The following is a 12961-nucleotide window of genomic DNA, read 5'->3' on the forward strand; positions in this document are numbered from 1 at the left end:
ACGGGTGACAAACCGGTGTAGAATGAGTTAGCTGCGCCATCTTTGGACCTTAGCAAGACACCTTTGTGTCTGGGTAGAGATTCATGATATGAGCTTGAAAGACCAAACTATCTCATCCTGGTTTTAATCGGTATCTGAAGATGCATTCCTGTCTCTGTTCCAAACAGCACGTCGGCTAAAGCCCATCTTTCATCAGGTCAGCCATGAGACTGCCTGATTCAGGAAACATCCCTGTCACCCATTCTGCATCACTCACTCTTCATGGTTTTTTATACAAACCCTTTATGGAATTTAACAACTCTTAAGTCACTTAATGTCTACACAAACTAAAGGGGATAGCATTTCCTAATCATTCTAGGGATTACATAGAGAACTATACTGTAAAGGAAACAAAATTATATAGATTTGTTCAAAATATTTACGATGAGTATTCTTTATTACATTTTACAGGACTTTCTAAAATAAGATTTTCATTTCAGTTTGATAGAGGTGTTTTCCTTGTAAGGCACCAGACGTTTGTACTCTTCCTACCAGAACTGCTTCCAATGCTGAGCTGCAATTTCAATCAAACTAGAGTTACAATGGTGTTTACACTGATGCCCGGCAAATTAGGGTCATATGCATATATATCACTTAAATCCGCAGGTTGATTCTCTAAAGTGCTGAGCTGCTGTGTATATCCTTTCCCTGTCCCTGTCTTCCCCCCCTGCCCCATTTTGCTAAGGTACTACTGTTAAATTCCAGCCAAAAGTATGTGGATGCTCAGGCAGATCTTAAAGACCCTCACTTTAAGCACTTTTTGTGAAAATGTTCCCTTCTGTGTTTAAGCATTCTGCAGAATGCCTTGGTGTAGGTCACCACCCCATATTTAATAGGTACTGCATACATTGATTTTGCTTTGCTTCAAAAACAGAAATCAACTGAGAAGCTCTCCTACAAGACACCTGAGACTTCCTACGCCCCATGGCAGCAAGGATGTACAGGCGTAACCTCCAACAACTTTCGTCCTTGAGTTTGGGGAATAATCCTCAACAGCTACAAACACAAGCATTGTGCCACGAACCTTAGTGATGCAAAATCAAATTGCTACAGAAGTTGTGGATATAACCTCAGAAATCAAATAGTAAAAACTAATTAAACTCCAAAGCTGTCAAAACATTCAGATGACTTTATACACCCAGAACAACTCTCACATGGGTGGTTCTCCACTGTCAACAGAACCCAAAGAGAGATCATTACAGTTTTATTAGGAACAGTCCTGGCATATTCTGTCCAATATATTTCATAGTCAAGTAATGAAAAGCATCAAAATCCTTTTGAATGCTGAATGGTGATCATGTGTAAATCACCCCTACTGGCAGCTGCTGCTGCTACTCTGCTTGCTGCAGACTTCTTGCTCCATCATGCTGTACAGAGCAGCTGCTTCAGTGGTTGTTCTTGTTGAGGGCAGCATGGCACACCATGAAGGAAATGAAGTCTGCAGATGTAGGTCGTACTGAATTACTTCAATAATCTATGGTAAAATGATCATGTTGTTAACCCCAGAATAACAGGGACTGCTTTTCAAAAACTTCAAATTTTACTGTAGAGCAATCAGCATTTCATTCAGTTGTAGTGTGCCCTAATTAAGCCTGAAGAAATAGTCAAGCTACTGTGCTGTAATAACATACGCAACTGAAACTGCATTACATGATAATTATTGAACCCATCAGTACACCTAGAAGAGAGCTACCAACCAGAACATATGGAGTACAGAGATATAACTCCATGCACAGTTTCGCAATACGTTAAAGCACTAGAATGAAAGATGTGTTTGACATTTTTTATTGTGCATATATAAAGATACATTTGTCTTTATAAATCTTCACGCACTCAAATCCATGCACTCAGTAATCAATAGATTCAAATCAAAGTCCCCACCCCAGCATTGTAGACCAATGTCAGAGGAGAGATGCCTTCCTCTCTGGTGGAATCCAACCTTCTATATCCAGCACTTCCTTGAACTTCCAATTTTTGAGTCTGCCCCCAGCATTTTAACTTCCATTTTTTTCGTGCACTCTCATCCTGAAGATTATTTCATATCATCACACTTCCAAATGGTCACTTTCTCTTTATGTGGAATAAGCCACAGAGAGTATTGAGAATATCAAATGAGTCAATTACTTATGTTCACAGAGATCTCATACTTTTCTTGTCATTTTGTTGGTGGAACATATTGCTTGAACCTGACACCAAAACATGGCTGATGCTGCAGCCCAAACCCATTCTGACTTTGCAAATATCCTGTGCTTGCTACTGCTGGCTTTTCAGACAGAACTGAAAGACCCATCTGAAAGACCCAGAGCCTTCCAGAGTTTGTTCCACAAAGGAAATACCACAGCACAGACATCACACTTGCTCTTAATAATCCTGACTTTTGTTCAAAACAATTCAAAGCTCACCATGCTATCACCTGCTTCTAGGCACACCCACTTTCCATGAGTCCACTGATCAGCTCCTGAACTCTAAAGAGGAACTTCCAAAAGTCAGAAATTTAGAGATCACCTCATGAAGTTTACATCACTCATGATTTTCTGAGTCAGATTTAGGTAAGGAGAAGAAAACTGCTACCTCAGTTGCAACTAAGAGCTTACCTCAGATGAGGGCCATTCGGCCTTAGTGGTGGTTGCCAAGAAATGGCAATAAAGGACTCGCTGATTGGAGTCACAGACAACGGACTAACACTCTGAGGCGCTGCTGAAGGTGTAGTCACGCTTGTAGGCAAACTCTCCGTGCAGCCTCCTAGAAACCCATCACCTCCAGAACAAGCTATTACAGTGACCGAGTAGTTTGTATAGGGTAGAAGATTAGTCACCAAATGACTTAACATTGATGAAGTGTTCCCAGTAATGACAATTCGTGGATCAGGCATGCGAATCTCATAGTTAAGGATTTCACCATTCTGTATCACAGGAGGCTTCCATGAGACCTGAAAGAGGATTAAAAAAAAAAAAATGATAAAACAGGTCTGTTACAGTCAGAATGCAGAAATACAGACACAACAAGTGGGATCTGAGGATGTGTTTGTCCTTCTTCATCAAAACAGACTTTGTGTAAGACCTTTAACTGAAATTTTATTTTTGAAGGTACATCAGTTAAAAATCTAATCTCCTCTGGTTTTAGTGAGGGTTGCAGTAGGAGTTGTAACCATTGAAAAATCTACTATTTAGCTTCAACCAGTAAAATGTGAATTCTCCACTCAAAATTGGAGGTGGTCAGGTGCATTATCAAAAGTACACTAATTAGCATAAGTATCACTAAGTGCCATTTATTTTCTTAGGGTGTATCACCTGGTGTGCTCATATATTCAGGCAGAGTATAAAGAAATCTTATTTTGTGTCTGCACATTTTTCAGAAGTATTTAACCATATTAGGTGCTATGAGAAACAAGTTTTGTCTGCACTCTCTATATGATGAAATACGCAGGTTTTCCCTTTTTCTGTAATAAATTACACTGGTGTCAGACTATGAAAAGGCACCATTTTCAATTTTTAGAACAACAAAAACTTTATAGCTAAAAAATTGGAAATTACATGCAGAATTCATGTTATATATATCTATATACACATTGCTATGCATACTGTGGCTTTACTCTTATTAAACAGATGTTAAGGGTTGTTTTTTTTAAGTTTTTCTTTTTTTAAAATAAAAGTATATTATTCTATATATTTATTCTTACCAGCTCCACTGAGGAATCACACACAAATCAAGGATGTTCTCAATTATTTTCTAAGGCTTTTTGCCACAGTATCGTGACAGAGGGGACTTTGGACCGACACAATGAGGATATGTAACTGTATTAAGAATCTCAAAACCTCATAAAGGTAGTGTAAGAGCATCTATTAATCCTTCCAAACCTTCCTTCCCTAGAAGTCCCAGTGTAGGAAGTACACCAGCTTTGCTTTGCTCATCCGTGGGACTATTTTCCTTGCCATTGACTCACTCATCTATAACATTTGCTGTCACTTTTCCTCCCAGGCACAGGATAATTAAGGATTTAATCCAACATTGCAAAGAACCGAGAAATGCAGAAAACCGAGATGAAAATACATACAGAATAAAATGAACAAAGATAATATTGAAGTGCTAAATAGTAATACCAAGATACTTTAGCTTAAGTTGAACTTTTTCTTTAATTCTTTCCAGCCTCTAAAGTAAGTATCTTTAAAAAGGTATATGCACAATTACACTTGGCCGTGGAAACAGAGCAACTTGATTTATAAAATGACTTTTAAAGAACCCTTGGGGATTAGGAAATGTTAAATTTCAGGTACAGAAGGACCTCTTAGGCCATCAGACTTGTAAGAAACCTGGCAGAAAAGTACTGAAGAAAGCTGAAGAATTTTGATAACAGAATCTGGAATACTATTAAACAGAGAATTAGAAACAGGGTGATGTTGAGTAAAGACAACACAAACAAGATTATTGGTGCCCATATAAGAAAGGCTTAGCTCTGGCTAATTATCAAATGCTGTATTCAGATTTCTGTTACTTCTGGCCCCAAATCACAATTAAAAAAAAAAAAGAAAATACAATTGATAAAGCAAAGCAAAATTTCGCAGAGCGTAGGAATCAATTTGCACCATTCTAACAGACATCTAACAAAACTCTTATTTTGAAGTACTTCATGTGACCTGGTTATAAGCTTAGGAAGGAGAGAACAGAAGATTAGCACAGACAACATCAAGTATGTGCTGGTTTTGGATAGGACAGAGTTAATTTTCTTCATAGTAGCTGGTATGGGGCTGTGGTTTGGATTTGTGCTGGAAACAGTGTTGATAACACAGGGATATTTTAGTTATTGCTGAACAGCGCTTACACAGAGTCAAGGTCTTTTCTGCCTCTCAAACCACCCCACCAACATATGGGCTGGGGGTGCACAAGAAGCTGGGAGGTGACATAGCCGGGACAGCTGACCCCAACTGACCAAAGCGATATTCCACACCATATGACATTAGGTGAAATTTCCAATTTCAGTGCTTTTTATTGCTACTTTGCTGCTCACACTGGATGCATTGTAGAAAGAGAAGAAACGTGCATCGCAGAAACGGAGGAATGCACATTATCACCTGCTGTTTTCAGGGTCATATCTTTGAAGTTGCTGGAAGAAGCAGAGAAGACTTTAAGGTCTGTCACTCTACAGCAAAACACCTATTTCTGCAACCATGATGTTATTATTTTTTGAGATGTAGCACCTATCCTGAAATTTTGCCTCAGTGAAGTGTAGCTAAAGATGATATATTTTATTTCTCTTTTAGGAATATTAATAAAGTACACATCATTATGAGATGAAAAAAAACCCCTCTTGTTGCTTATTGCAAGGTGGCTTCTAATAAAAGAATTACATGCCAAATGCTTTGGAAAATTCCTAGTACTACCCTTTCAGAAGAGAAAATTTTCTAACAATGTTCACCTTCTACCAAATCTTGTTTTATTTCCTGGAAAAGTAAAGGTGTTATTTTTTATTACATTTTAGATGCCTAACTTTTACAATTGAAACCACAAAATTACTCTAACAGAATTCACACAAGATTCACCATACACTGTAATCTCTTCACATTAAGGAACAGATTAATAACATGGGGAGGAGAATAGACACTGGTCCAGAACCTCAGCTCCTGAGTCTTATACAGCATGTGCACTAGCTGGTAAAACTTGGAAAACTCCCAGATGTTACTTCACAGCATTTGCTGTGCACTAGCAGATAAAATACCTCATGCTGTACATAACATAGATGCTTCATGGAGCTTACACTGGGAATATTCTCTCTTTTTTTTTTAAGTTTTTTTTCTAAAAGACATTAAAAACAGCGAGCAGCATTACACAGAATGCAACTTCTTTTTTTGTCTGAGCATGGATATCTTGTACAAAGGTATGTAGATGAGTTATCACTTTGGTTTGTATTTTTTTAAACTACACAAAAGGATGACCAAGGATACGCACAGTCACTGCTGTGTCACTTGGCCTGCTTTGAATATGTCGCCTGGGAATGAGAGGATATGCAGTCCCTGACAAACCTCTCTTGTCAAGAGGCAGGGGACTGCCTGAGCCATACAGTGTAAATGAAGATGATGGAGCCCACCTGGTTAACACACATGTGGCACTACTGGACCTGTTCTCCACTTTGACGTGCCAAGGTTTGAGGTAAGAGCTTGGCAGTGCATGAAAGCAGGAAAGCTCACTAGACAAGCTGTGTTGGAAGCAGTAACAGTTTGTTCATTGATTTGAAGCTCAGCACTGAGACCATGAAAGAGGATGCCCATGAGGAACAGAGAATAAGGTAACTACTGGGAGAGATTAACTGATTCAATGTAATGACTCTGGAAGCTGTCATTTAAAGATCAAAGCACCTTATTTTCTCCACCACAAAATTTAAAGAGACAGAAATTAACCATTTTCCCTCCATTAAACAGTTATAACCTTGGAAATTTTGAGCTATATGAAGAGAGGCATTGGCACGTGGGTAACTATTTTACTAGTTCAGATGTGGCTTCAGCAGTGCTTTTAAATCAGTGTGTTTGGCTTAGTTTTATTCTCATTTCTCCTAGCTATTGCTTGTAATATCTACAGACAGAATGTAATAAACACTACTGAGAGCTTTTCACTGTTGGTCTCAAAGCATCTTGCTTCAAATTGCAAGTATTATTATTCCAGTTTTACAGATGAAAAAACTAAATACTAGACTAAGTCACATATCCGAAAGAAGGAAAACTGGAAACAAAGACCTGCTACCCTAATTCTGTATTCCACCCACTGGACTATAGTCCTCTGTCAACCCCCTAGTCCCCAAAAAAGTAGTTGGGAGATGAGTTTCCTCATGAGTTCTTATCTGCCTTAACAGAAATTATTGTGGGATTCAATCAAGACCCAGTATCACATCAGAAAAGCAAATCCTGACAGAGTCACTGGTACTTATTCTCATACACTTTGCGTATGACTTACATTCAACTTTAGCAAGCACTACCACAAAAGAATGGCATGATCAAGTTTGCTGTAACAAACTGCTACTACAAAAACTTCTAGCAGCACGTAGCTTGAGTAGTGGCAAAACAGAAAGAACATTTATTTTTGATCCTAAACACCTACTACAGTAAAGTGTTTAAGCTCTATCAAAGGCAAGTGGATAATGCTGATGAAACCCTGATTAGTTCACCCCACTGTATGATCTGTACCAAATGAGCAAGCTGTGCAAGAAATCACAGTCCTAAAATGCGGTAAGCCTCTAGTGTGCAAGTTAAGGTTGTTCCTATGGGTGTTGGAGTACCCTAAAGTCGCTCAAGCAGCACTTATGTGGCAAATAAACCAAGGTCTCACTGACCTTAGCAGCATTACAAGGAAATCTTCACACAAGGATTGATTGCTCCTAAACAATTTCCCCAATGCACCAGGCTTGCCTGCATAAAACTGGAAGTGTGGTGAGTAAAGTCCAAATACTTTTTTTTGTCCCCAGCACTAAGGTGCTATGTGGACTTACCGCATCTCCCCTTAGCGTACAAGGTCTCGGTATCAGGGTTGTTTGTATTCTCAAAATCATGTTCTTAGGCAACTGTGGTCTGAAACATTTTGAGAATTAAAAAGAAACAGGGGGTTTTAACCTGGAAGACAGGAAGGGTCTTAATAGCCTCGTTCTCTACCACACAGTGATCTGTAGAGGTAAAACTCGGAAGGATCACCTCTTAGTCACTGACTTCAGTGACCATGGAGTTATTACAATTGCATCCAATGTTCTGTAATCAGAAACAACTTCACAATGACAGTAAATATTAATGTGTGGGACAAAAACCAACTACAGAACATGTGCCTATAACTTAATACCACAGGAAGTGGAAAATGGACAAAGAAAAACACCTTCCTTTTCATGGATGATACTTAAACTGTAACTACAGGGTACATTGCTTAAAATGTGTCAGTGGTATCCATTTCATACAGCTGAAATATTTCTCCTGTAAATTTTAGTCTCAAGCCTATTTAGAGAACAACAGGCATTTAGCAGTCCACTGTCCAGTTACTGGGATAATGAAGAAGACAACCATAAAAACAGCTCCTTGTTTATCACAGAATCACAGAATCGACTGGGTTGGAAAAGACCTCAGAGATCATCGAGTCCAGCCCTTGGTCCAACTCTATTATTCGTGTTTGCTCACTTGTGTATGCAACTGAGTAGTCAAATTTGAGAAACAGCTACTAGTTTCTCACTCTGTAGCAAAAAATGATAAACTTCTGCAAAGAAAGAGTGCAGGCTGCAACTCTTCAAGATCCTATGGACAGCAAACTGATGTTGTTCAATCTGTATGGTGGAATACCATCTTTCTCTACTGCAACTCAATCTATACAAATAAAAGAACACCAGGTGGTCTGTAAATTAAGTGATTGTCATCTATGAGCATGACAATAAACATGAATGACAAAGGAATTAAAAAGCCTACAACCCTTCCTTAGTCATTAATGACATGATATTAAATCAATACACAAAAAAGGGGATTAGAAAGAGGAATGAAAGTTTGGTGCTGAATAATCACCACAGCCCTTCAGTTCTAGTAAGCAGCCTGTGTAACATATATTAAGAGAGCAATCAATGAAGTCATAATAATTATTTATTTTTCTCCTTTTGAATTTAATCAAATTGCAGGAAGTTTCTGTAGCTGATGTCATCACGAAGGAACAGCATGCCACAACAAATATATGTCGAGAAGCTCCTTCATCCAGCCAGGATGAAAACATTCTTTTTTAACCTATCTAAGCACCAAAAAGAAGTAGATTTCCTTTTCCCTTGAGAGAAACATCAGGATTAAGTACAGCTCATGCCAAATTCTATCTTCAGAAAGAAGTTATGCAAAGAATGACAGGAAATGGCTGCAGCTTCTTGTCTTATCAATGGTCCAGTTGGTGGCACCGGCCAGCAAGGGAGAGCAATACAAGCAAACATGCTTCTGCAAGTCTCCAGTTAAGCCAATAATCAGGACTACATCTGTCTTCCCCAGGCCAAAGCCCTCAAGGGACAACCACAGCAGCAAAAGGGAAGTCCTCCTATTGAAAGTTAAATGGCCAAAGTTGGAGAATTTGCATACCGCAGTTAATTTAGCTCAGCATACTCAGCCACATAATGCTTTTCCTACACAAAGAGCTCCTTTAAATAATTATTCACTGTGTAAACCAGCCTCTTTCCCAAGCCACTCAACCTAGCTACATTCCCGAATGTCATACCAGTGTGAAGCGTGAGATTGAAGCAGCACAGCAATTGCAACCCTCACAAGAAAAGGAAACAATTTCTTTTATGCTTCTGTACATTAGGGTATAGCAAATCTTGTATAACAGGAATAATGTTCATGGCATTGGCATATACTAAATAAACGGCTTTTGCAGTTGCTGAATTCCTCCACTTCACTTTGGCATTTAATCAGCCACAAAAGCAGTTTATTGCGCAGTATACTCTGCTACTATGAACATTATCAATTCAGCAAATATTAAAAAATAGCACGCAGGTGTCACAGGAATGGGTACTCTAAAAATTATCGACAGCTTTACACTTTCTGTCACACAAAAGAAAGCAAGCTAAATGCTATGGAGAGGTACAAGTCCATTCTGATTAAAATTAAATGTTAAAGGAGCACATACACATCAGAAGTGTTTATGCCAAGAGTGACCTGCTTTGTTGATATTTTCCTGCTTGCAGACTGAAAGCTTTGGTCTATGAAAATAAGCTGTATACTCAAGTGAGTACTATTCTGGAGCATTTTGAGTTCTCTACATTGTCAAATAATTTATATTGATTCTACGACTAAATAAAGGAATGGAAATATGTTTCTCTTTTTTTTTGTAAATTCTTTCTGTTTTCAATAGAAGTAAATATTTGCGCTCATGGTTTAGGGATTGGTTGCACTGACAGCTGAAAGCCTCTATTGATTTGCAACCGTGGCTGGTAAAGGAGCCTCTTGCTAATCTTTCCCACTCTGCCCTTCCAATACTTTCCACTCTAACCTGGGAGGACAGCTCTCTCTAGGGCAAGAGGTAATTAAAATCTCCCTCCCAGAGAGACGGTGTGTTTTCCATTCTCTGCTTAAGAGTTACCATTGTAGACACTGAATAAGATGAGAGCGTTGTACAGCACGCATGGATTCCACAAATTTGATTTGAACACCACACAAGTGATAAATGCACTGCAGGTAGAGTGAGCTTGATCTACTCAGGAGTGGAAATAGGCCATTCTTGGACCCTTTTCAGAGTTTAAAGGCACCAATGTAAAGCAATCCCAAACCTGATCCATCCTATTCCCATGCAGGAAAAGTTCTCAACCACTAAGTGTCAATCCATGCACAATACTTGACAATTGTTGTGCCCATGCACCCAACGTACTTCTGGGGTGAAGGGGCACAGCGGGGTTTGCAGAGCAGCTGTTCAGATGTACACCTTAGTTTGAAAGCACAGTGCAAAAAAAACAGATGTTTTTCAACCAGGTTCTACGTCTTTCTTCTTGTATTCTTCTAGGACAGAACAGCCATATGGGCCACAAGGCAGCCTCAGTACCATGGTACAGGCCAAGGGGTGGTCTCGGAGTCTCGCTTCTCTGATGTGAACTTGCCATAAAACTGAAGAGAAGGAAACACCAGCACCATTGGTGAGCGAATCCATTTGACAGACCTGTAAGAAGGCTAACTAACAAGCAAGATGAAATGCCACTGGCTTCCTCTGGTGCTCTCATCTGCAAACAAGTAGAAGTTGACAAAACCACTGGGTCTAGCAAGCCTTGTCTATAATCTCTTCAGTTATGAAGTGTAATGAGCTGTTCTGCACCTATAATTTTATTTCTGTTTTTTAAAGATATAATAAACATCAATATTAATAACAACAACAGCAATAATAATAATAATGATAACTGCTGAAAAATAATTAAATCTCTTTCCATCTTGAACAAGAGAAATTTTAAGATTTTAAGAAGTTTTAGAACCTTAGACATCAAAGTAATGTCTCGGTCATGAGACATCCTGTGCATACCCTCTGCACAGGAACAGTACCAAGTATTCCCAACTCTCCCGCAATTATGATGACTATCAAATTAAACAGGACTAGGTAAAATAAAACACTAGATAAATTAGAAGAATTCATGTCTGTATCAGCAAAGGACAGCAATATTCTATACACTGAGAGAATCTTTGCTGAAGGACAGATGCTCAGAAGAGAGCATGTTTGGAATGGCATAGACATAAGTCACTTTTCTCTATTAAATGCTGCCACCTTTAAATATTTTGAACATTTTAACCTAAATATTTAAAATAAAGAAAAATGAAGAGTAAAACTGAGTCATGGAAATAAAAACATGCAGGTTTCAGCATCTTTGACAGAAGATGTTGGTCTTAACAGGCCAAAAAATATGTGTCTCCAGGTGGAAAAAACAAGCCTGAGACTACAAGAGCAGCAGTGACACAAAATATGACCAGCAGTCATACAGAGGGTCATACAATGTAGACATTAAAGGGCTTTAAAAAGCTTTGAACATTAATGATTGGCTGGGGAAGAAGAAGAAAAAAAAGTATATGAACTTTTCATCAAGACAGGAAATTTAAAAAGCATTGTTATATTGAAATTAAATTATTACATAGTGAAGATTGCACTGCCTGATTTCAGGTTTCAGAAGAAACAAATGATCAAACTGACTTTCAGTATTGGTAGATTACTTGATCTTGGAGCTCAGCAAAAGACAATAAAATTACAACTAAGCACTGACCTCTGATCTCAAGAAAAGACATCCAGTAAAGAATGACAAGACCTCTGATAACTCACAGGCTTTTAAAATTAGGATTGGGTGTTGACTGCACTTGGAGAAAGAAAAAATATGAGTAAGATATAAAATTATTATGCCCTTTTCACATTAACTGAAGCATTAAAGGTTGCAGTGACAACTTCTTTGTGCTCAGAGTTGAAGCCAATGTGTAAAAGCTCACACAACAGATGTGGACATGTGTGTAAGCATGCCATGGAACTAGGGCTACTGTTTACTCAGCATTGCTGCTTCTGGCAAATTCATGAAAAATGCTTTATTATAAATTGTGGTGGATATTAAGATACATCTACAGAAGCACAGAGAGCAGAGTCCTGGAAGTAGATTGTCCAACACTTCAATAAGCAGTCTGGCAATTCATCACAATTACTAGTGGTCGATCATTATTAATTCTTACGGTAACCATTGTACTCATACTGAACTCATTTGCTATTAACGTGGAGGTAACATGTAATTCCTCAGACATTAAAGCACAATTTTCAAAGCTCAGGATTTCTTTGTCTAATAGGGAAGAGCTTTTTTCACAGCTTAAAATTATGTGTGAACAAAGGAAAAAAAAAAAACAGCACTGGTTTATTGCTTAAATTCATACCTTCAAACTATTTAGACTGCATTGGTAACACCACTCTGTTTACCTTTTGAAAATACAATGTATACCAAAAATAATAAATCTAACAGATGAACTTCAATCTTATGCAAATGTCCTTTGTTTTGTGCTCTGGTGAGCAAGCTACTGTACCAATACTTTTGGCAGTAGTACAAGACTGAATCCATGGAAGCATGTGTGTATTTACACAAAAGAGGCTTCTAAGCTACAAAAATCCCTCTTGTTTGGTTACACTAATTTCCCTTGAATGAAGTTTGTATGCCAGCCAAAACAATGGTAGTTATCCTGTCCTCTAGAGTTCATTCCCAACAGAACAATGTGAATAATTGAAAACTTCCAAGGTAGTCCTGTAAGACTCTTCTTTTGTAAATCAGGAGAACCACAATGCTATTTTTTTCTTTATTAGCTATTTTTTTAAGAAAATCTGATAATCATATATGTGATTTAATTACATCAAAATATCTTTTTACTTCTTAGCATTTTAATGAAGTCTTTAAATTTTTGAGAAGGTGATAGGTCATTTTCTGATCTGATTAGGG

General features: G+C 38.2%; 1 protein-coding gene across 1 annotated transcript in view; it reads right to left on the bottom strand.

The window, feature by feature from the left end:
• The window catches only part of USH2A (usherin), a 387004-nt gene that overhangs the window by 114903 nt on the left and 259140 nt on the right, over positions 1-12961 (bottom strand). Inside the window, exon 42 of the mRNA XM_065058452.1 lies at positions 2634-2968. Coding sequence (XP_064914524.1) covers positions 2634-2968 — 335 coding nt within the window. The remainder of the gene's footprint in view (positions 1-2633; positions 2969-12961) is intronic.

Source organism: Columba livia, chromosome 3 (genome assembly GCF_036013475.1).
Source record: "Columba livia isolate bColLiv1 breed racing homer chromosome 3, bColLiv1.pat.W.v2, whole genome shotgun sequence".
In the NCBI taxonomy this organism is placed as follows: Eukaryota; Metazoa; Chordata; class Aves; order Columbiformes; family Columbidae; genus Columba; species Columba livia.